General features: G+C 49.9%; 1 protein-coding gene across 3 annotated transcripts in view; it reads left to right on the top strand.

Annotated features, from left to right (window-relative positions):
* Zdhhc14 (zDHHC palmitoyltransferase 14) overlaps window positions 1-23,092 on the top strand; it is a 253,094-nt gene that overhangs the window by 133,581 nt on the left and 96,421 nt on the right. For all 3 annotated transcript variants that reach the window (XM_026393832.2, XM_026393831.2, XM_026393830.2), the window contains exon 2: window positions 21,096-21,256. In XM_026393832.2, coding sequence (XP_026249617.1) covers window positions 21,096-21,256 — 161 coding nt within the window. The remainder of the gene's footprint in view (window positions 1-21,095; window positions 21,257-23,092) is intronic.

Genomic DNA, 23,092 nt, shown 5'->3' with positions numbered 1-23,092 from the left:
GGATGGCAGCTTCTGGCTGTGTCCTAGCACGGTGCATGGGTCAAGGCCATCTTTGGAGCTTCTTTTATAAGGTCACTAATCCCATTCCTCGCCCAAGACCCTCGAGTTGGTGATCAGGTTTCAACGTGTGACTTAGAGTGGGGCACAGACATCAAGACCTCAGCAGCTCCTAGACTCCTTGGCTTCCTGGAAAGTTGGAACTCAGGAGTCGGGAGGGAAGGCAGAGGCCACTGTGAAGTCTCTGGCAGAGTCCTGGCCTCCAGCCACACCACCCACTCCCAGGACCAAAGGAGCATTCCTGACGGACTGGACCGGCTTCCCAATAACAGAACAGGAATGTGTGCTTTAGAAACTAAAGCCACACAATAAAGGGGACACACTGGAGACACTGCATGATCCAAACTAACCTAGAAACTGCTAAGTGTGTAACAGGTTGCGTTTTTAAAAACCCCCAAAGTCCAGATGCACAGGTGTTCCACATTAGCACGAGCTGGTATGGGTCTACCCTTCACATGGCTCCTCAGATGACTTTTGACAAGTGACTCAATGACACTGTTTGATCATCTGTTACCCTACCCATAGGATTACTGTGGAAATTAAGTATGTTCTTTGTAGTAGGTTCCTGGACCTATTTCATTCAATATGTTAGTTCCTGCCTTCTGAGTACAAATATTATGTCAAAAGCCAAGTTTAGATAAAAATGGCTTTTACAATTCTAGCATCAGATAGAATTTAAATTGATACATAGTCTCAAATGAGATGCAAATGCTAATGAGAAACGAGCAAATCTGTTCACAGTGATGGAGTCACACTGGGCCCCTCCTTCTCACACCAGCCTTTCATTAAGAGTGGGGGAAATTCAGGGCTGGGGCTGGGGCTCAGGGGTAGAGCACTCGCCTAGCATGTGTGAGGCACTGGGTTTGATCCTCAGCACCGCATAAAAATAAAATAATAATAAAGTGAAGATGTTGTGCCCACCTATAACTAAAAAATAATTATTAAAAAAAAGAGTGGGGGATTGGGCTGGGGATGTGGCTCAAGTGGTAGTGCACTTGCCTGTCATGTGCCGGGCACTGGGTTTGATCCTCAGCACCACATAAAAATAAAATAAAGATGTTGTGTCCACCAAAAACTAAAAAATAAAAATTAAAAAATTTTCTTTCTCTCTCTCTCTCTTAAAAAAAAAAAGAGAGTGGGGGAAATTTTATGGTCCTTGTTTTCCCTCATTTCCCACTTCTTTGACTTTAGAGAAACAACTAACATAAGAAATATTATCTTAGAAAAGGGAATAAAGCTAATTTTTGATGGTACGGATTTTAAGGAAATTATGCCCTTTCTTTTTGAGACCAGAGTCTCAAAAAGCTACCGAATCATTTTATAAGTGTTCTGATTTATAAGTAATTTGTAAGTAATTTTGGGTGATTTTGAAAGCCTACTCACTAACAAGTTCTCCCCCCTCCTCCCCTCCCTTCTCCCTCCTCCCTTCCACTTAACTTGCTCATCTCTGGCACCTGTGCCCACGCAGCCTCCGGGAGCTGCACCATCTCACAGCCCTCCGGCAGGGGGAGGGGGAGGGGGAGGGGTGCCTCTTTCTCCACATCGGAGGGCATTTGTCACTGTGGACTCCAGATGATCACTTTCATTGGCCTTGCTCTGATTGCTAGTGGAGCTGGTGGCTATTTTCATTCCTTCGCCTGCGCCAAGGTCCTGGCCTGCCCCCGAGGGCCCTCTGTGTGTGCCCTTCTGCGGTCCATGGAGTACGTGGCGGGGAGTCCAGCATCCTTCTCCCTTGGTCCCCAACAACGGTGCATTCATGGAGGCGTCTTGTCATCAGCATTCCTGTCATTATTTTTCTTTGGGCCTCATCGTGAGGTTCTGACGCTTGTCACCAGCTGCTCGGCAAAGCTCACCAGGAAGATTCTGGCTCCTTTTCTCCTTTACGCCGCTCACAATAACGTCAAACACAAAGACAGAAGTTGGCCACACCTGATTCTGAAAGAATAACCTTTAAACTCATTTAAAAATAAAGACTCACTGGTAAATTTTATCTCTTACTGTTTTGTATAAAAGATGGAAATATTTTCTTGGGAAATAAAAAGGAAGAAAAATTAGGTGGTTAGGGTATCTAGCACAGGATTTTAGAAATATAGCCAGTAAATAAGACATAAGAGGATCTCCAGGAAATGTCAGAATGATTTATTTGTTGTGTTCCTTTTATGAACTTCACTTTGATTTATTTCCCATTTTTGTTTGTTTGTTGTAGCCCTGGGGATTGAACCCAGGGGCACTCTACCACTGAGCCAGCCCTTTTCACTTTTTTATTTTGAGGCAGGCTCTCACTGAGTTGCCTAGGCTGACCTCAAACCTGCAATCCTCCTGCCTCAGCCTCCCAAACAGCTTGGATTACAGGTGTGCACCACCACGCCCAGCTATTTAGTTTTTAAATAGGTAGCAGCTCTACAGCCCTGTGATTTAATTTTAAGTCTCTGTGGCATACAGTTGTGCATAAACACATGTTTTCTCTTTCTATATTAGTTCCTTCCATATCTTTGTTGGCATATTAAGAAGTTAGATCTTCTTGATCATTTTTTTCTGTAAAGTTTTCAGATCACCTTGAACATAGTTATTCAGACAGAGGTAGCTCCGCTTTCAGTTAACCAGTAGCAGAGCCCCAACTAATCATTGACAAGGCTTCCTTCCAAGAAGGAGCCCTCTCACCTCTTGGCTGGCTGGAGGAAAAGGATTGATCAACTGTGATTCTGTTCTACCCGCCATGGCAAGAATACTCCATTTCATTTGATATATGTAAGTTCTGTTTACAGAAATCAGATACAAGATATAATCAGATACAGATACAGGATATCTCTCCTAGAGCCACATGTGTTAATGAGATACTGCTTCATAACAAATTGTCCCAGAATCTAGTGACTTAAAGCTACATACATTTATTCTCTCCTAGTTTCTGGGCCAAAAATCTGGGTGCAGGTTCACTGTCCAGTGGATCAGGGACTCTCCAGTTCTGCCATGAAGATATATCTGTGGATGTACTCAGGGCCAGGCTGAACGAGGGTAGGATGTCCACTCGTGGCTGTTGGTCAGAGGCCACCCTTGTGAGCCTGCCACGTGAGCCTCCCCATGGGGCAGTTCACAGCACCAACAGCTGGCATCCCTTGGAGGAGCAACAGAAGAGAGAAAGAAAGTGAGCAATTTGGAAATTGCACTTTTTGTAACTTATCTTAGAGGAATACCCCAACACATCTGCCATTTTCTAGAAGCAAGTCACTAGAGAGTGTGAATACCAGGAGGCAGGGATCCCTGGAACCATAAATAGGCTTTCACATACTGTGTGCGGGGGTCTGAGCGTGCTCCCCTCAAAACCACGTGTTGGAGGGTTGATCCCCTGTGCCAAGGAGTTGGGAGGTGAGGCTTGTGGGGAGAAGGTTAGTCTGAAAGGGTTAATGCCCACATGAAAGGGCTGGAAGCTGTGAATTTGATCTCTTACCCTGGCTGCCCATCTCTTTGCCCTTCAGCCATGGGATGATGTAACAAGAAGGCCCTTGGCAGATGCCAGCCCTTGATCTTGGACTGCCCAGTTGCAAGAGCCATGAGCAGTAGATTTTACCCCTTATAAACGGACTCAGACATTTTGCCTCGGCTACATAACACACACTGAGAGGTCATTTCCCCACTGCTTCATGTAAAATGTTCTGGACATCAGGAGACCTGAAAATACTGCTCCCACCTCCCACTGCTGTTTGGGGGCTGTGGGGGAATAGGGCTTCCTGCCAGTCCAACTCACATGTTTGTTAGCGGGTTCAGACTGCTCCCCCTGTCCCCTGCACACCTCTGTTAAACAGACTTCAGAAATCGGCTCGGTAGCTCGCTGTTCCGGTACATACCAATCACTTCTCTGCCTGGATTATTCTCTAGGCTTTGAGTCTTCTCTCCAATCCCCTTGGCTATTCCTGAACTAAACCAAAACAAGAAACAACAGGGAAGTGTGGGAAATCACCAGAAGTCCACACGAGTGGACTTCCTCAAAGAGGAAGGAATTGTGTTTATGGAGCATTTACTATATACCCAGGGGTATATGTTAGCTAAGGGTCTTCCCGATGCCAACACATCAATTCCCATATCAACAAGACTATTGGCCAATCATTACTCCTAATTTACATTATTCCAACTTATTCCTTGGTCACTCCTCGAGGCGGGGTTAGGTGGCCAGCCGTTCAGTCTGAACCCACAGCCCAAGGCCTTCCCACCACAATACCATGGCAGCCCTTGGACCCAGCCCCAGCTTCTGATTCATGCTCTTGCCTTAAACATCTATCTACTGTCTTTCCCAGGTCAAGTTCTTCAGACTCCAGGCAAGCTGGGATCAGACGGCACTGTGCCTCAGTCTCTTCTAGAAACTTCTTCCACTCTCCCATGGTGCCGTGGACTATTTTTCTGTCACACATGCGTTGCTTCAGTGGTCAAGAGTCTGGCAAATCCTTGAGCTCAGGAGTGAGGAAGGGACTTCCCCACCTGCCCCATGTGTGTCCTAGTCTCAAGGTGGCCTTGTCCTCCTCCGGCTGGTGGCTGTGAAGTACAGTGTTCCTTGACTGTGACCAAGGGACTCACCAGAGGCCCTCCCAAGAAGGCAGTAGGGTAGAGCTGAGGGAGCAGGGACCTGGCGACCCCCGTGTGGGGGTGGACATTGACCTTTATTTGTTGGGTCATGGAGAAGTCTCAGTGGAGAAAGGGGTTGGCGCCCTGGCTGGTGGCTGCGGACACTGAGGGGCTTGAGGCAACGCAGTCACAGCCAATCCAGAAGGGCACTTCTGTGTGGACGTGTGGGTGCACACCTCCCTTCCTGAGGGGAGTAGTCCAGGTGCTTTTGGGGTTAGGACCCTTCGAAGATCCATGGACCTTCTCCCCACAGAAGGTGAGGCCGTAGCTAGCTGCCAGGTCTGGCCATGGCCCAAGGTAAGGCTCTTCTCCCGTTGCTGCCAGCCTCTGAGGCCTAGGGAGCCCCTCGCAAGCCTCTATCATCAGAGCAGGCCCTGCCTCCCTCCAGACCTGCGGCCCCTGCAGCTCCTGGGCCCCCCTGCAGCTCCTGGGCCCCCCTGCAGCTCCTGGGCCCCTGCAGCTCCTGGGCCCCTGCAGCTCCTGGGCTCCCTCACTATGTGGAAGCAGAGGCTAAGTTCTCAGCTCACTTGGGAACCGGAACCCTGGATAATCCTTGGCTTAGTTTACCCATCTTTCTAAGGTCGCTCCCAGAATGTCCCATTCACAAACCCTTTCCTTCCAAGAAGCACTTTGGCAGAGCTTGTGGTTCCAGTTAGACAATACGAAGCTCTTTCCTTTTGGGCCATGGAGCAGCAAGAGGACTCTCCCCTGGGGAGACAGTCAAAACCCAAGCTGGTGGGAACTCCCGGTTGAAAGCCTTTTGGAACTGTCCAGGGTTGGCACTGTGGTCACCAGGCTTTGCCGGTGAGCAGGAAGGCACAGCCAGGGCGTCTTAAAGCCACGGCTTCCACAGCCCTGCTTGGTGGACCTCTGTTTTGGACCCCAGGTTTCATGGTGCTTAGGTGACAGGTGGCAGTTGTCTCTGGGAAGGTAAAGGACCATCCCCAGAACTGGCCCCACTCATTCCATCGCTGCTTAAAGCTGTGCAGTGTGCGCCAAGCCCACAGTGAGCAGGGACTCCATGGGATGCTCTCTGGTCCCTTTCTCTCTCCGTCGTCCTACTCTTCAGCTTCCCAGTTGCTTCTCCAGCTTTGCCATCTGATGGCAAAATTTAAGAAATGTGGGGTCATTTAACTTACTGTACCTTCATGGCAGTGACACCTCCCAAACGCTCCTTCAGGACACAGGGCACGACTGCCTTGGCCAAGTCCCTCTTGGTAAGTGCGAATTAAAGATGCTCTTCCCAGATGCTTCTCCACCCTAGGTCCCATAAGGTCATTTTCCCCCAGACTAATGTTGACAATTTTCTTAAAAAAGGGGTGAGAGGGCAAAATTAACTAATAGTTGTGTTTGCCACTGGGAGGTCCTCAGGATTCTTTCTGTTCTATTTAAAAATGAACTGGAAAGGTTTTCTCTCAGAAGCATTTGTCTTTCAAGAAATGATATGGAAGTTCAGCTGCAGGCAAGTGTACTTGGAAAAGAGCCACCAGAGGAAGTCTGGGGTGGGGACGGTGAGGGGATCCATTTGTCATCACAGGGCAGTTTTTGGCTCTTTCCCCCCATGAGTTCAAAGAGTTTCAGAAAGAGCACGCCATGGAACTTGCTGGAATCTAGTGAAAAGGCTCAGACTTGTGGGCTTTATCCAGCACCGACTGCCTGTCTTCCTGAGGCTCTGTCGCCGTGCTTGGCAGGAGCATGCATCTGAGCACTACACACAGCGCCACACAGGCCCCTCAGGAGTGGGGACTTTCTGCACCCCGCCCTCTCCTCCCAGGCAGCAGGATACTCTTTGGGTAGAACCTGGGAATTTTAGGAAACATCCCTATTTTCTATCAATGAAAATTTTGGCTTTAGTATTGTACTGGTCAGAATCTCCCCAACATTTAAACGACACTAATAGTACTGTTGTTGTTGAGCATAAATGTATTTTGAAATACTAGGCACATCTTTACTGCTAGTGCCACGTTTGGTGGACAGGCACCCTGGGGATCTAAGCTCTGTTACATAGAAACCAGAGAGGTTGTTATTCCTCCCGGGAGGAGGAAATGACCCAAGGGGAACGCTCTTGACCTTGACAGGGAAAGTGTTAGTCCCTCACCAGTGTGAGCCGCAGCCGCCCAGGTGACGTGAGTGCTTTCACATCCTGGGTGCCCCTGGAGGTGTGGAAACCAAGTGTGTCCTGGAGCCCTCCCTTGCACCCCATGCGCAGTGGCTGTGGCAGCCCCATGCCTCTCCTGGGACAAAGCCCATCTAGCACTGCTCCGCCCCATGTGTTTGGGCTCCAGATGGCCCTGGCCAGCCATCATGGGCTCTGCGCCTGGCTGTCTTTTTGGCAGGCCAGCGTAAGTTTCCTTTCCTGTCCTTCTGCTAGCGATCCATCATTGAGAAGCATGTCACCTGTGACTCCTGAGCTGGCCATCTCCCCAGTCCAGGCAGGGCACCTTCAAGCTGAGTCAAGTTTCAAGATTTCAAGGTATTCTTAATTCCATTCAATGATTGCAGTTGAGAGCCTTATGAAAAGGTGAAAACAGGTATAACTACTGTATTCTTAGGGGAAACTATACATATCATATCATATCATCAGAAGTGTAGGCCATGCTGGTATAGTGGAGACAATGTGATATGGGGTTCTGGGCTTTAAAGACAGTCCCATCTGATTGGAATTCTGGTCCTGAAATTTCCTAGCTAAACTGGCTCTCAATCAAGATAGTTTCCTCATCTGTAAGATGGTCTGGATAATACCAATGGCAGAACTTTTTATAGAGACTACATTAAATATAATATGTGAAACCACTTGAAATATATGCACTCAATCAAAAAAAATGTGGATTTCTTCCATTCCCTGCAGTTTCCCTGTCTGGCTGCCTGTTGCTTTGCAAACCATGTGTGCAGCCACATCTGTGTGTCGAGAGGGGCGGACCTTCCCTCTGGATCTGTTTGTTCTGACCTTGTCTTCTATTTGGGCTGGATAATTACATGGTGGGAGTTCTCCCATCCTCAGGGAGGAGAGATGCCTTCACCATGTTTTAATGCAAAGGCATTTACCCAGGATACACAGGCAAGAGCTTGGGATGCTAATGGGTGCTAAGAGCTGCCCCTTTGGGGTAAAGCAATATGAATTGGCAGCCCCCAGCAGCAACCCCACACTCAAAGACTCTGAGAGCATTCATTTGTTTCACTTTTCCATCTACGTGCCCTGAAGCCCTCTGCACCTGATAGTCTCCAGCTTCATGTCAAAGGGCTCGTGGGCTTGTTAATCTATTGGCCTTCTTTTGTTTTTATTTCTCTCCTTTTGGGAAATAGAACATTTTTTTTCTTTTCCTTTAAATATCTATGTACCCTCCCCAGCCCTAGTCAAAAGCACCATAGTTCCATTTTGCATGTGATATATACAGTTTTCAAATGCTGATGTCTCTACTGTTGAAAACTGTATTGCTTTGAGTTTCTGGGAGAAGCGGCTGAGCCCTGTGACTCACGATCTCTCTTTGGGAAGATGGGCTATTTCTAGCCTGTGTTTACATGCACTAGAGCTAAGAGGTTAGTGATGTGGCTGTATTGAAACTGAATCTTCAATTCCTCATCAATAAAGGAAACTGACTTCCTTGGTCATTCTCCTTCCTTTGCAAAAGGAAGCCTTTGGTGGGGAGAGGAGCGAGCCATCACAGGCAGCTGGGGCACACTGAGGTGAGTGTCCCCTGGGTCTGCACTCAGCTTCCTTTGTCTTGTCAGCCCCAGGACCTCCTTTGCTGGGAACAGCCTGCCACTGAACACCCACAGCAGAACTCAGATGCCTCAAGTCTGCTGCTCATTCCACTTGCAAGTGTCCTACTGTGTGGCAGCCAGTGTCTGAGGCGCCAGGTGCAGCAGGGACCACCCAACCCCTAGACCCTGCCCCTGGACTTGGTGTTCCAGGGGGCCAGGCTGCACAGTGCCTGCCCCAGCCACTTCCAGTCAATCTCCAAAGGCCTGAACCAACAGCTCAGCCCTGGGTGTGGCTCCTCTCTTGGCTGGTCTAATGCCTGCCAACCCCTGAACACCCCTTCCTGAGAGCCTCTTTCCCTGAGCTGATGTCCTGCGCTCTTCCCTGAGACCATGCTTTATAGCTGCCTCCAGGCTTGCTGTTTTGTTTATAGTTAACTGATCCCGGATCTTTTCTGTCCTAGAGTGTGAGCCCCCTGGAGAGCAAGGCTTGTGTCTTGATCTTGCCTTTGGTCTGGTGTCTTGGTGTGCACTATGTGCTCAGTAAATATGTGTGAAAGGAAGGAAGGAAGGAGACTTTGCCATATCTTATATCCACAGCTCCTGCTCTCGGTCTCCAGAGGAACTTCCCACAACTCATGTGTGCCTTTGCCTTGAGTTCCTGTTTCTCAGTAACATCTGAGACCATGTCTGTGTAGCAGTAGCTTCTGGATGTTAGAAGAAAAGGACTTTGTGCAGTGACAGTCCCAGGGCACTGGGCCTTGTTCTGTAGGGCAGGTGCCATGGGGGCACCGTGCGCCAATCCTCAGGTGTGCCTTTAGCTGTGTTCACTGCTTTAAACCATGGGGACTGAAGCCCCAGGAAGGCCTGTGGCTGTGAGGCAGGAGGGAACAGGCCACACCAGCAAGTTATGTGCTAAGTGATACCATCAGCACCAGAGGTCCCTAAGCCACATCCCCGACATCCTCCAGTGGTTCCTGGGGACAGAAGGGACTCAGTGATGTTCGTTGTGAAGTTCAAAGCCAGGCAGGACCATTGTCCTTCCCCAAAGGGTTTTTGAACATAGAATGATTAAATCAATCTGTATGGAGTCGAGAGTGTCTCAGTGTTGGACAATTCATTCCCAACAATGCTCATTGGTGGGACATTCAGGGAGGTGTTCAGCTTCGGGTTCGACTTTATGAGTGTTGCCAGGTGCGGAGATTTAATTGTGTATTTTTATCCTTCTATTCCTGGAGGCTCCCTTCCCAAGATGATATCCCTGGACCCAGCCCCAACCCAAGAGAACAAAAAGGAATCTCTCTCAAATAGGATCCAGGGGTTGGTGGGAAGTGGGGGAGCCTGGGCCAGAGAGGGTGGCATGGTCTTCAGGCCTCCTCAGCTGTCTTCCTGATTGATTGACTTCTCCCCGCTACACTCACTCTCGCTCGCTCTCTCACTCTCCTTCCATCTTTCCTTTCCTTTTTTTCCTGTGAAATGGGTATGCCTAGGTGTAGTTGTCTCTGCCTTTAATATATAAATGTCCAGTTTAATACAGAAGCCCACAAATATGGTAAAAGAAGAACTTTTCATAGTTACATCCCATAAGAAAGTGCATACGGCCTAGAGTTGATTTGGGACCTGGGTTTTGCATGCTTGAAGAGATAATCCTCCATACCCTGGAGCCCAGCCATCTCACTGGGGTAGTGTAAGGCCACCAGCAAAAAACAAGGGCTTCATCCAACAGAGAACATGCATCTTCTTTATTGATACTTCAGGGTTTTTTCGAAGCACAGGTAGATTTTAATATTTTCACAATTCCCTTTTTTTTTAAATTCAATGAGTATTTATACAATTTATTTTTAATAATATATTTTTCCACTGCAAAAATAAGCTGTGCTTTAATTAAATTTGGAAACCACACAAAAATCACATATGCACAAAGTCACTGTTCTACCTTTAAACATTCTTCCAATTATGGATAACAATGTGTTTTGAAACACAAGTTGAATCATGTCACCCCTACTTTGGATCTCGTGTTTTTAAAGACACTTTTCATTTTATTAACAAATATTTGGGCTGGGGTTGTGGCTCTGTGGTAGAGCACTCGCCTAGCATGCGCGAGGCCCTGAGTTCGAACCTCAACACCACATAAAAATAAACAAAATAAACGTATTGTGTACAACTAAAATAAAAATATTAAAAACAAACAAATGAACATTTATTAAAAGCCTGTTATGTACTGGGCCAAATTCTAGGCCTTAGGGCTACATCTGTGAACCAAGCAGACAAAACTCACCGAATTGAGGGAGTACGAAAGTACACAAGTCAGTCCAGGTGGTGCCAAGAGGGGTGGGCACCATGAGAGGTGGGCGCCATGAGGGATGGGCACAGGAGGGATGGTGCCACGAGGTATTTGCACCATGAGGGGTGGGCGCCAAGAGGAAAGAAAGACCAGAAGGGGGCTGGGAGAGAGGATGCTGGTCTGGGGCCATGCTGGTCATGGGAAGGCTGTGATGGGCCATTCTGCAGTTCCATCGGGTGGTGAGGGAAGATCCCACTGCAGTGTGAAACCTGAGCCAGGTCTTGGAGGAACTCCATGGCTGTCCCCGGCAAGGGAGTTCCACGCAGAGGCAGATGCCCTGAGGAGGGCCAGGCCTGGCATGGTGTGAGCATCACAGGGGGGTCATGTGGAGGGAGTGAATGGAAAGAGGGCAAAGTGAACGATGAGGTCAAAGCAGAGAGGTAACAGGACCCTGGTGGCTCTGTGGCCCCCAAGAGCCCCTGGGCTTGGGCCCTGAGTGTCCTTATGTGCTTCTATGAGTTGAAACCTGTTTTACTGGAAGCAGTGCTCCGGGTCTGTGCAGGGAATAGACTGTAGGGGTGGAGCAGAAATGAGGGGAGGGTGGGATGCTGTGGCTGTGGCTGGTGTTGGGAGGGCACTGCGTGGACCACCTCTGACACCGATACTCCAAGGTGGGCAGAGAGTCAGGAGTCAGGCTCCGAGCGTGAAGACAGCCTAGGGCTGCCCCGCCCTGTGACCGCACTCACTCTTCGGTCACTATACACAGTGGTGACGTATAATTTTTAAACTGTTGACCCCAGAGAGTAAAGTTTACATGTAATTATAGAATATTATCTTATTAACACATTTTTTCCCCATGAATGATACATCTTAAAACTTGGGTACCTTACATTTGGTGAAAGACAGAATAATGAAGAGAGCTAAAGTCCTGCCAAGACTTTTTGTTCTTGGAACTGGGTATTGAACCCAGGATGCTTTGTAATCAGGTGACATCTCCAGCCCCTTCCCCTCTTTTTAAAAAGGAGTTTTAATTTTGAGTCAGGGTCTAAGTTGCCAAGGCCACCCTCCAATTTGCCGTCTCCTGCCTCAGCCTCCCGGGTCTGTTGGATTACAGGTGTGCACCACTGGGCCCCAGCTTGGGAAGACTGTTCTACACAGCATTGCCAAAACGGAAGCAGAATGGATACCCTTGCCGATGTCGCACAGTCAGGAGCAACGAAACCTTAGAATTGTATTAGGGCCAGAGCAAATCCCCAGTGTATACCCTAGCCGCTCTGCACGTGAAGACCTCTGCCTCACACTACAGCCGGCCTCAGGAGGACAGGAGGGCCCACGCCCAGCCTGCCAATTCCTTATGCTTCCACGAGGCCCTGAAAGCAACATGGCAGAGTTGGGGCTGCCGCTGTGGTTCAGTGGTAGAGTGCTTGCCTAGCAGGTAGAGAGCCAGTTTGGGGCAGAAAATGTTGGCTTTCCTCCCTGTGATTTGTGCCCCTGGCTTCCTGGAATTTTAAACGTAACTCAAAATCACTTGGCAAAAATGTCGAAACACCACAATTTTCCCTAACAGATCCTTTCCCGTTTTCAATAGCAGATGGAGAAGCTGGGCTGTCTACACACTATGATTTGAAACCTGTTTTTAAGCTATTGAGGCCCAGGTTCTGTATCTATAAGTAGATCCATCTGGGTGGCCTTGGAGGCCCCTAGTGAAGAATAATGACATCTTTTCTCTCCTGCACATTTGGAAGGTGTGTGACCACCCAGCTGGAGAGCCCCTGGCCTCCTGCCTCTGCCCGCTGTGTGCGGGGGGGGGGGGGGGGGGGGGGGGGGGGGGGCTGGAGCCCTCTCCTCCCCAGGAGCTCCGCAGGCAGAAGGCAAGACTGGGTTGAGCACTTCCAGCTGAGCTCCACACCTGCAGGGGAAAACCAGATTCCTAGGTGGCTTTCCTCTCCCCTGCAGGGTGGCCCTCACCTCCCTTCTCTGTTTGTAAGCCCCAAAGTGACAGTTCTCACATAAGAAAGCCAGACAGAGCCTGGGTACCTGAGGCCAGGGAGCTCCGAGGGCTCGGGATCACCTCCCAGTCTGCTTTGAGCAACTCCTTCCGGGGCTCTGTCTTCAGGTTCTTCCTCTTCACTCCCTGGGTCTGTTTATTTAAAGTCCCTCCTTCAGTACATGTAGCAGTAGACTCGTCCTCATGTGCGTTAGTGAGAAGGGGCTTTCTCAACACTGGGGGCTGCGGTTGGGTGTCCTGTAGGGGATGTCACTCTGGGAGCTTTGGTGAATGTTTGTTTCTTCCCATTATGGAGCCGAATGGATATTATTTTAGAATCTACTTTTTTTCTCTGTCTCCTAGTAATGTACTTATCTTTGCCTTATGGTGTAGATATATTTCTAAGTATACGATTAAGCAAGAAACCACGGAATGAATGGTGCTTATGTCCCTGCCTGGAAGTGAAAAATACATTTGTTTTACAATGACTCATCTGACAAGGAAAAAAGATCATTTTTATTACCATCCTTACAACCTCTATTTATCACAGTGCTGCTCTGCTGTACTTGAGACATGTGAGTCACTGGCTCGGATTATTGTATTTTATGATCATTTGCCATAGCTGCTTATTACTGAAATGCATTGTGATCAAGAATCTGAAATTCAAAAATAACAGGTTGTTTCGTGATTTCTGAAACATAGGAACCACTTAATGTGCAGCATCAGTGAAGCCCGGCCACTTCCCCTTCCTGTGTGGTGATTCGTGGTATCTCAGTTCTACATCTAAGGAACAGCTGGCCTCCATGCACTCATACAGAGAATCAAACAAAAACACCAAAGGCAGGCCATTTGTGGTTCATGAGGAGTCGTGAACTCCTATCAACAGGATTTTTTGGTATGTGCACCCATCTGCAGACAAAAAGAAACGTTAAAAGATGACCAATTGTTTAGCTATAGGAAAAGATTCTCTACTTCTTGCTCCAAAGGCCAGTGTCTCTGCTACATCTTGTTAATATTGTTGTGTCTTGTTTAGTTTTTAAGCAATGTTAATCTTCTCCTAAAGACTGCCCTGTGGAAAAACAGAGAGCTAGCTGCCCAGTAATGGAATCCAGCTTTCCTAACCGAATGCTTAAGGAATTAATTTTGTCTCAGGGTTTTTGTCAAAGGAATCAGCTTTCTGTATAATTCTTCCCATGACCCAGTCTCTGAATGCAGAATTAATGACGGTGTTGATTCCGGGAGTCAGTACCTGAGGGTAAAGTAATTTACATCTGTCTCTATATTTTCACTGCAAAATGCTCTGATTGCGAGGTCTCAGCCCAGCACCCAGAGAACAGTCCCACTTTTCACGTTATAAACATCAAAACACAAAAAATTATTTCTCCTAAAGATTTGAGAAGATTGCTGTTGCATTTCAATAAGTCCTTGTCATCTTTTGGCAATGCTGCCTTTTCTAGTTACTGCCTGGCATGGCCTCTCTCCCTGAAATGTACAAGCCGACGGTTTGCCCACAGGTGTTTGACCCCACTATCCAAAGTCACAGGGCTGCACCGTGGGGCGGGATGGCAGGGCGAGCCTTGTGAGGGAGCCTCGGTGCCTTAGCATTTGTTTTGTCTGGTGCTCCATTAGCTAATTTCTTTTATGTCCTGAAAATGCGTGTTCTCAGATTCTTATTTCTGCCCTCCTGTCCCTTTCCAGTTGAGGTTTTATGAAGATGGAGAGGCCTGAGGCCTGCGCGCTGCGCGGCCCCAAGTCCTATGTAGGTCACAGTTCTGGAGACAGAAATAGGACTCCGTTTGGTGTTGATATCTGTGGCAGCTGTGTCATCGTCTTGTCTGCAATCCTCGGGGGGAGTCTTCCATCACAGATGGCTCTCAGAATCGCAGATCCCACCCACCTCTGCTCAGAACGTGAAGGAGCTGGTTCCCAGTGGCCCGAGCTAGGGCTGAGAATTCTCCCTGCTGCTCGCAGCACTTCAGCTGTTAAGCCGTGCCCACTGCTGAGGGCCGAGGGCTGGCCGAGACGTCCCCTCAGTCGCCTCCTCCAGGAGGGCCGCCTCCACGGTCATGGCCATGGGCAGGGTCTGTCTGTTTACTAGAAGGGCCAAGGATGCTCTGCCTTGTCTAGCAGCAGTTGCAAGGTGTCCCTGCATCACAGATCACGCGGTTATGGGGCATGAACCCAGCTGCTGTCATAAAGGGATGGTGGAGGGTTTCCAGGGAACTTAGCACTGTCCTTTGTCACACAAAATCTGATAGAAGAAGGGAACTGTCACCAAGCACTTAGTACTGCACAAAGTTGTACCCACATAAGGTGCTCCGTCTGCCAGGACTTCAGAGCTCGGAGGGTCTTAGAGGGGCTTCCGGAGGCTGATGGAGTGTCCCAGATTCCCTCAGCCCACGGAGCCCAGGAGCATCTCTCCTTGCCTCAGCTGAGGACGCCTCTTGACGGGGACATGCTCAGCACCTGGGTGGAGGAAGTCACTGGCTGCAGCCGGCTCAGAGGGGTAGAGAGGTTTCAGACACCACTGATGTCAAGGAGATGGCCAACCTGACCTTCCTCTGTTTTCTGAGTCACAGTAAAATCCATGAGATGGAATCTGTTCGGTTACTCCACAAAGGCTAAGCAGTCATGACACGTATTCTACCCTGTGTGAGGCACTGTGCTGGGTGCTAGGGAGAAGGCAGAGAGGAACTGTGTCCAGTCTCACCCCTGTGACTTTCAACCCCGTGAGGTCATGCAGCGTGGCCCCAGACAGCCACAAGAACCAAAGGGGAGGAGCCGATGACTTGTCCTGGGCGTTCAGAGACGGAAGTCATCCCTTCTGCTGTGGGGAGACAAGACTGCTCACGTCTTCGCAAGAAGTGATGTTGCACTGCAGCTTGAATGCCAGGGAGCCTTGGCACACCGAGGTGGGGACATTTGAGACACATGAGCTTGATAGGCAGGCCAGAGGGGGTGGCATATGACACTTGTCTGAGAATTCAGGGAGTTCATATGGCCATTGCTCTGTGTGTGGAGAGGAGGAATGGAGGAGAGGGTGAAGAGGAGTCCGAAACAGACCTCGGGATTTGGGTATCACCTAAGGAATCGAACTTCACTTAGCAGGAAAGGGAACGTCACTGAAGGTTTGGAAGCAGAGATGTGTGAATTTGACCTGGCTTTGGTAGTGACAGCAGATTGAAGAGGCTTCTGTGGCAGACGGAGGGATGGGGAGGCTGTTCGGCCATCCTAGGTGAGAGGAGATGGAGGAGAGGTGCCCAGGAGGACAGGCATGGAGGCCAAGCAAGACCCAGGCTGGCCCGGGTGGAAGGAGGAAGGCATGGCCCAGATGGGCATGAACTTAGGCTCCCATCAAGGCTCTGAAAAACTCACAGATGCGCATTATGGAAATCCAGTTCTAAACATCTGGTAGACTAGAGCACGCAAAGTCACCTGGTGACAGGACTGTTCCAATGGGGACCTTCCTGCCTCCCTACCCACGCCATCTGCTTTGTGCTCCAGCCAGGGAGGGGCCAGGAACTGCAGCTGGCCAGCTAGGGAATGGAGGGGCTCCACTTAAAGTCCAGTTAGAAGTCTCCATTGCGACTGCACTCTTATGTACTTGAATGCCTGCTGCTTGAAGGGGCGGAGGACTCCTGTACCTTCCCGTTATGATCAGGAGCTGTGAGGCCTGGCTGAGTCTTCACGCAGAGCAGGAGCAGGCTGCCCGGGAGACAGGGGCGTCTGCTTGGACTCATGCCACCTGTTCCACAACCAGCTGTAGAAGGAACCCCTGCAGGTCACCTCTACTCTTCCTCTCCCTGCTCTCCAGGAACAGGACTGAGGAGATGAATGTGCGCTCAGTGCAAACAACGTCAACCACGATGCACTGTCTCCAGGGTGAAAATGTGCCAGGGGACAGAAACCTTAGTTAAAGCCATTGAGACCTCTAATTTTTGAGTGTCAGCTGTTCACCAGGGGAGGCCAGGAAAGGCCTCTGGAGCATCGTCATGGCCATTAGTGGGGTAGCCGTTGAAGATGGCAGCTCTACCTGCAGCGCACGGGGACAGTTCAGGCCAGGGGCACTCATTACTACTGCTGCCCTTACAGAGGCCACCTCTGTGACTTGGCACAGGCAGGCTTTGAGGTCAGCCAAGGTACATTTCAGACCCCAAAAGGGAAAAACAAACATGCCAAAATCTGAGATCTGCTAAGCCACCCTCACGGGAGGGTCTGACCATTCTGAAGTATCTTCCCTTGGAGACACGAAATGGAGAGGAGAAGTCACAACTCTAGACCCTGGACCGGGAGTGCACCCTGCCACCAGGCTCCGCCTGGCTCCCCTCTCCAGCCACCCAAGGAGGGCTTTCCACTGCGCTGATGTTTTCTCACTCAAATTCGTTAATAATGAGAAAGAAGAAAGACATGGGCCTGTTTTATTCTCTGCCATTATTCAAATTATGTCTAGTTATGAGTTTTTTGGAAAATTCTCTTTTACACAAGTCATTTACCTAGCCATTATGTTAGAAAATCTAAAAAGAAGAGTTTCCTCCTGTGTTAGTCAGCTTGTGCATTCCCGTGACCCAAATACCTGACAAGAACAACTTAGAGGAGGAAGAGTCGATTTGGGCTCAGGGTTCAGAGGACTCGGTTCATGAGTGGCCGACTCCATTGCTTCGGGCCTGAGTGAGGCAGCGCTCATGGGAGGAAGGAAGGAGGAGGAAGGCTGCTCAGCTCACGGTGGGGTCGGGAAGGGAGTGTGGGGGAAGGGGCCACAGGCAAGATGCACCCTACCAGGGCACCTCCTCAGCGATCCCCATCCTCCCGCCACACCCCACCTGCCTATAGGTACCTCCAAGTCAGTCCGTTAAAACAGGGATGAACTGATCAGGTGACAGCTCTCACAGTCCAAACATTTCACCTCTGAATAGTCCTGCATTAACTGGAGCTTTGGGGGACAACACCTCATACCCATAACACCTATAGACATTTATGTACTTGTGCCAGGACAAATGCATGTAACACGAAATCTGTTGCTTAGTACCAAGGTTAATTTCATGTTTTCAATGTGGTTTGTGTTTCTTTTAATTTTTATTTGGATTAATTTCAAACTCACAGAAAAGTTGCAATCATTGCAATCGTACAAAGAACAGGCACATACCCTTTACCCAGCACCTGCTGTGAATATTTATCCCATTTTCTCTCTCTACACAGTATTTTCCTCGTGGCCCTATACTCCTGAATACTTCAGTGTATGTCCTCAGAAGAGGGGTCTCTCACATGACTATGGTGCACATTATCAATGTCAGCAAATTTGACACTGGCCTATGGCTTTGCCCAAACTTGACATGGGTTGTTTATTTCTGATTGTGATAGACCAGCACATTTTTCAAGGCTTAATAGAATGTGAGGCTGCTTCTGACACGACAATAAGAGCAACAAAGCTAATGTCCTATCCTATGTCACAATGCAGTTCCTTTAATGAGCTCCTGGAGGTCTGGGTTTAGATTAACCCCAGGCTGATGTCTCCGACAGAGGCTGAGACACCAGACTGGCAGCGGTTGACACTTATCACCAACCCTTCGTGGAATGTGTCCCATTATCACACCAGCCTTGCCCCGAAGAGGTGCTGTCTCTACAGAGTCGTAGCCCTCACCAGTGTTTTGGATTCTGAGTTCAACACATCATTAAGTAGATTTTGATTGTCACTTTATATTGAATCTCTAAAAGGCAAATGGTCATTCCTTGAAGAGATTTTCTCTTCTCCACGTGTCTCCAATTGAATTGCAAGTTCTGTGTCAGATCCCAGAGCCTAGGCCCACACCACAGCATGGCACCATCTTTTAAAATTCCAGAGATCTCTGTGGCAGGAAAAGATTTCCTCTGCGGGTCCAGGAGTATAAACAGAGTGCTATTTGCCTGATGATGTGTCCCTACTCTCTTCAATATTTAACTTGAAGCTTTTCAGCACTTAAAAGCATAAAAATCAAATGGTTTAGAAAAGACAGAAGCCTGTTAAAGAAAATTAGCTAGAAACTTCCAAGGAAAAACAGTGGTTCCCTTTTATATAAAACAATATCAGTTGGATTAAAGAAAATTTTCCCTAACGTGAGTGAACACTTTTACAGAGAAGGTTCATTTTGTGCTGCTATAATAGAATGCCTGAGGCTACGTAACTAAAAGAGAGCAGAGGTTTATTTCTGACAGTTCGGGAGGCTGGGAAATCCAAGGTCAAGGGCCCACATCTGGCCAGGGCCTGGGCACTGAGTCTTCTCATGCAGATTTCATAGCAAACCCACTTCTGCAGAGTGGAGGCCACTCCTGTGATGGTGACCCGCATCCATTGGCGAGAGCCGAGCCCTGGTGAACTAATTACTTCTTAAAGATGCCACCTCTCCACACGGCTGCTTTGGGGATGAAGTTTCCCACCTGTGAAGTTTGGGGGACACATTTGCAGGACCGCAGGGAGCTCTTGAGGTCAAACTGTCATCATCCCTTTTTCCTGCAGCAAGCTCTCAGTGTCTTATCCCTCTCCCGGCTGACTTCTCTTTCCCATGAGGCTCTATGAGGGTGCAGAAGGTCCACATCGAGGGTCTGGGGGGGCTACCTCGAGGTGAGAACGGCAGCTATTCATGTGTTCTGGTTTCCCAAGAAGCCCGTGGAGAGACGCCTCACCTGGCCGTCCACCATGTTGATTCCTGGTGGTTTTGCTTTGTTCTGTTTCTGCAAGGTGGTTGGTGTGGGAGCAGGGACAGCGGGGTGGAAATGCCGTAGCTTTGTGTCTCTATCTGGTGGTCCTCCTGGGGACGGCCGTCCACCTAGTTACATTTGGGCTCAGTCTCCACCTTCTTAAAGTCATGGGGACGTCTCTGAATTTTGGCAGGACTGAGGATACAGAAAGGCCTCGGCCTCAGTTCAGTCACTGTCCCATTAGCAGCATGTATGTCCCCAAGGCTGGTGGGCCAGATTTTCTGTTGTGGTCTCAGAAAAGGGGCTCTTGGCTTGTGGTCCTCGGGCCTCGACTGGTGCCAGCCTCGCTTGATGTCTTGTTGGAGCATGCGTGGGGCGCTAGTGCCATAGCTTCCAGAACCAAGCCCCCGTCCACCTCCGAGTCCTGAGCAGAGAACTGAGGTCCTGCACCTCCTGCTCTTAGCCATCTCGAGCAGCCGTAAGGACCTCTGAGGAGGCAACACCATGTTTTTCTGTACCTATGGTGTCACCCAGCGTGGTGACAAGAGACTGACCGTGGTCATGCCAGAGCCCTTCTTCACTTAGCTTTGGGTGTCGTGTTGACTTTCAGGTCTGCCTCCCACCGTCTCCATGAAGTCCAGGAGCTGTGACCGTGGGCCAGGCCTAATGCTCAGACCTGCCCAGCTCCTAAACTCCTTGAGCTGAGGCAGTGCCAGCTCCCAGGCTGGCCTGGGGCAGGCTTTAGCCTGTCCAGAGGCTCATCACCCGGCTCACCACAGAATTCAGGGTTAGCAGAGGGGCACACCTGTAGTCCGCACTACTCGGGAGGCTGGGATGGGAGGATCACCAGAGTCCAAAGTTGGAGAACAGCCCAGGCAACAGAGCAAGGCCCTGTCTCTTAAACAGCTGGGTGTGATGGCACATGCCAGTAATCCCAGTGGCTCTGGAGGCTGAGGCAGGGGGATTGTGAGTTCAAGGCCAGCCTCAGCAACTTAGTGAGGCCCTAAGCAACTTAGCAAGACCCTGTCTCAAAATAAAATATAAAAAGCTGTAGGGATGGGGCTCTAGCTGAGCACCCTTGAGTTCAATCCTTAGTACAAAAAAAAAAAAAAAGTCATCCAACTACAAAAAGAATGAAAAGAATCGTTCATCGATTGGTAGCTCAAATGCCTTTTGGAATTAGTGTGGTTCAGCCACTGAAATCCCTTCAAGCCTCTTCAGAGGCTCCCCTCCAGGTTCATGTCCTTAGCTCCTTAGCCTCTTTTGGAGAGATTACCTCCAAAAAATATTGAAAAATGGTTTCTTGGTTTTCGCAAATGAACTCAGTCCTCGAGGTCTTGTGCTGGCAGATTGTCCGAGTATTTGGACCCGAGCAGGAAAGGCCGGTTCTGATGCCGACGGTTCTAACTCATGTCTTCTGTCATGTGAGTCCAAGGGCCAGTGGGCACCGCAGACTGTAGACGCCTGGTGTGTACAGTGCAAAGGGCCCGTGGGTATGCACACAGCCCTGCGTACCCCAGGCTGGTTGTGCCGGCAGGACCATCTCCAGCCTCTGCCAGCTGCTCTCCTGGGGAGCAGAGGGTGTGGGCCGTCCCCGCTGGGGAAGGAGGGTCCGCTCGTCCACCAGAGCCAGAGGCGGGGTCCCCTAGGTGTGACTTCTTCGTTGCTAAGGAACCAGTGTCACCCCTCCGGGAGGTCTTGGCGTCCTAGAAGGGGGTGCCCGCTCACTGCCCATCTAACCCTGCGTTCCCTTTCTTCTCCTCCCCCTGCCCACCCCGGCAGCTGTCCGTACCTAGCGGTGAAGATCACCCCCGCCATCCCCGTGGTCGGTGGCATCCTCTTCTTCTTTGTGATGGGGACCCTGCTTCGCACCAGCTTCAGTGACCCCGGAGTCCTCCCACGAGCCACGCCGGACGAGGCAGCTGACCTGGAAAGACAAATAGGTAATCCTGCCAGCCCTTGGCTCGGGTGGCCTCCCGCCTGTGCCACCCCCGTGGGCAGGACAGGCTGAGGTGCCCACGCAGGAGGGGCAGGGCGCTGGCCAGTGGGAGGAGCGACCGTGAGGGGTCAGCCATGAGCGGACGGGAGGTGGGATGGGAGGTGGGGCGGAGGCTGGGGGGGAGTGTTGAGGCCGGGGCTGCTGGTGCCAAGGCTGTGCCAGGCCCACCCTCGAGCACGGTTCTAGGTCTTTCTTTGAAGCCCCGGGTCCAGTCCTGCTCTCATGACCAACCTTGGAGGTGACAGATCTGCAGTGGCGGTCACTGTGGCTCAGCTAGTTCCTAACAAAGTCTCCTCAGCCCGCTGTCCTGTGTATCCCTCCTGGGACCCAGCACTTCCCTTCTTAGGCACAAGAACAATATATACTCGTGATGTTTAGTGAGATGAATGACTCTTTTTCCTTAGAAATTAAAGCCCGAGGTCAAAATGTCTATACTAATCCATTTTGGAGGTATTTAGACAGATCCTAATTGCTCACACAATAGACTCTTGAAGCCTTTTTTTTTTAATTAAAAAGAGTGCTTTTTCTTGCTATTTAATGCTCTTAAAATCTGCACTTGTGACTCTGGCTTTGCTGTTGAATGTCAGTCAGTTTAACCTGGGTGGCAGAGGGACTGGGATGGCTCAGCACGAACACAAAGGCCTGAGAAACCACTTGGCAGAGATGCTTCCGTCCTGTTCCATGGACCTCCCTTTGCAGCCTCTACAAAAGCTAGTGAGATCCCCTTATTTATGGTGTAAGCAGATTTAAAGTGTGGCTCTTACTAGAAAGTCTCCACTCTGGTCTTACTATTCCTCAAATGCCAAAGCACAGATGTTTCCTTCCCTCAATCCCTGGCTTCATCTTTCATCCCTGTCATCTGGGAATAGAGCAGTAGTCAATCGTGGGAGCACATGCTGACATCTGCTGATATGCAGCCTTCTTGTGTCCTGAGGAGAGGAGAAGGGGAAAGGAAGAAGCAGCCGTGAGGAAGACAGTTTACTTCCTAGCTGCTCAGTCTCGGGGCTCAGGATGAGGCTCGCCAATTCACACACAGCCTCACCTGTGATAGCACTGTCAGTCTTGAAACCCATCATGGCCACCCTGAATTGTTTTTCCCATCAGGCAACCTCGTGAGGATGACATTATTGCACCCATTTTATAAATAAGGAAACCAAGCCCCAAAGAAGGGCTTGAACGAGTGGCAGAGCTGGAGCCTAGAACCCGGGTCTCCAGGTCCCTGCCCTTGTTCTTCCCAGCTCCTTCCATCACTGGGCAGAGGGAGATCAGGCTGGTTTCCTTCAAGGGGCAGAAGGAGATGCCTAGTCTATGCCACACTCCACCAGCAAGTAGCTCTGCGCAGTGCACAAGCCCAGCCACTGCGCTGAGGGTATGTGACTTCCTGCTGCTCCCCAGAGAGCAAAGGGAGCAGCTGCCAAATCAGCCAGATCAGGAACAGGTTTCCTGCCCTGGAAGTGACCGAAACACTGGGGTTCTCTGTTGCAAACGCAGATTCTAGACGCAGTCTCCTTCTGTCCTCGTTGGCACCGAGGAAGTGGAGGAGGACTGACGGTCGCAGAGGTTGATAATCCCAGAGTGGTATTTCTAGAACCGGCTGTGCCCCATTTCTAAATCCTGGGCATGGGTTCCATGAGAGAGCTGGATTGGGGGACAACGGCCATGAACTTGGTTTACTGTGAAAGAAAGAAGAGGGACTGGAGAGGCAGGACCTTGGCAAAGCAGAAATGACCCACTGGACAGAAACAGCCAATTCGTGGTTCTGGGACTTGGCAGCGTGGAG

Source organism: Urocitellus parryii, chromosome 8, assembly GCF_045843805.1.
Source record: "Urocitellus parryii isolate mUroPar1 chromosome 8, mUroPar1.hap1, whole genome shotgun sequence".
Classification (NCBI taxonomy): Eukaryota; Metazoa; Chordata; class Mammalia; order Rodentia; family Sciuridae; genus Urocitellus; species Urocitellus parryii.
The sequence above is the reverse complement of the archived record's forward strand: the minus strand, read 5'-3'. Positions and strand labels throughout refer to the sequence as shown.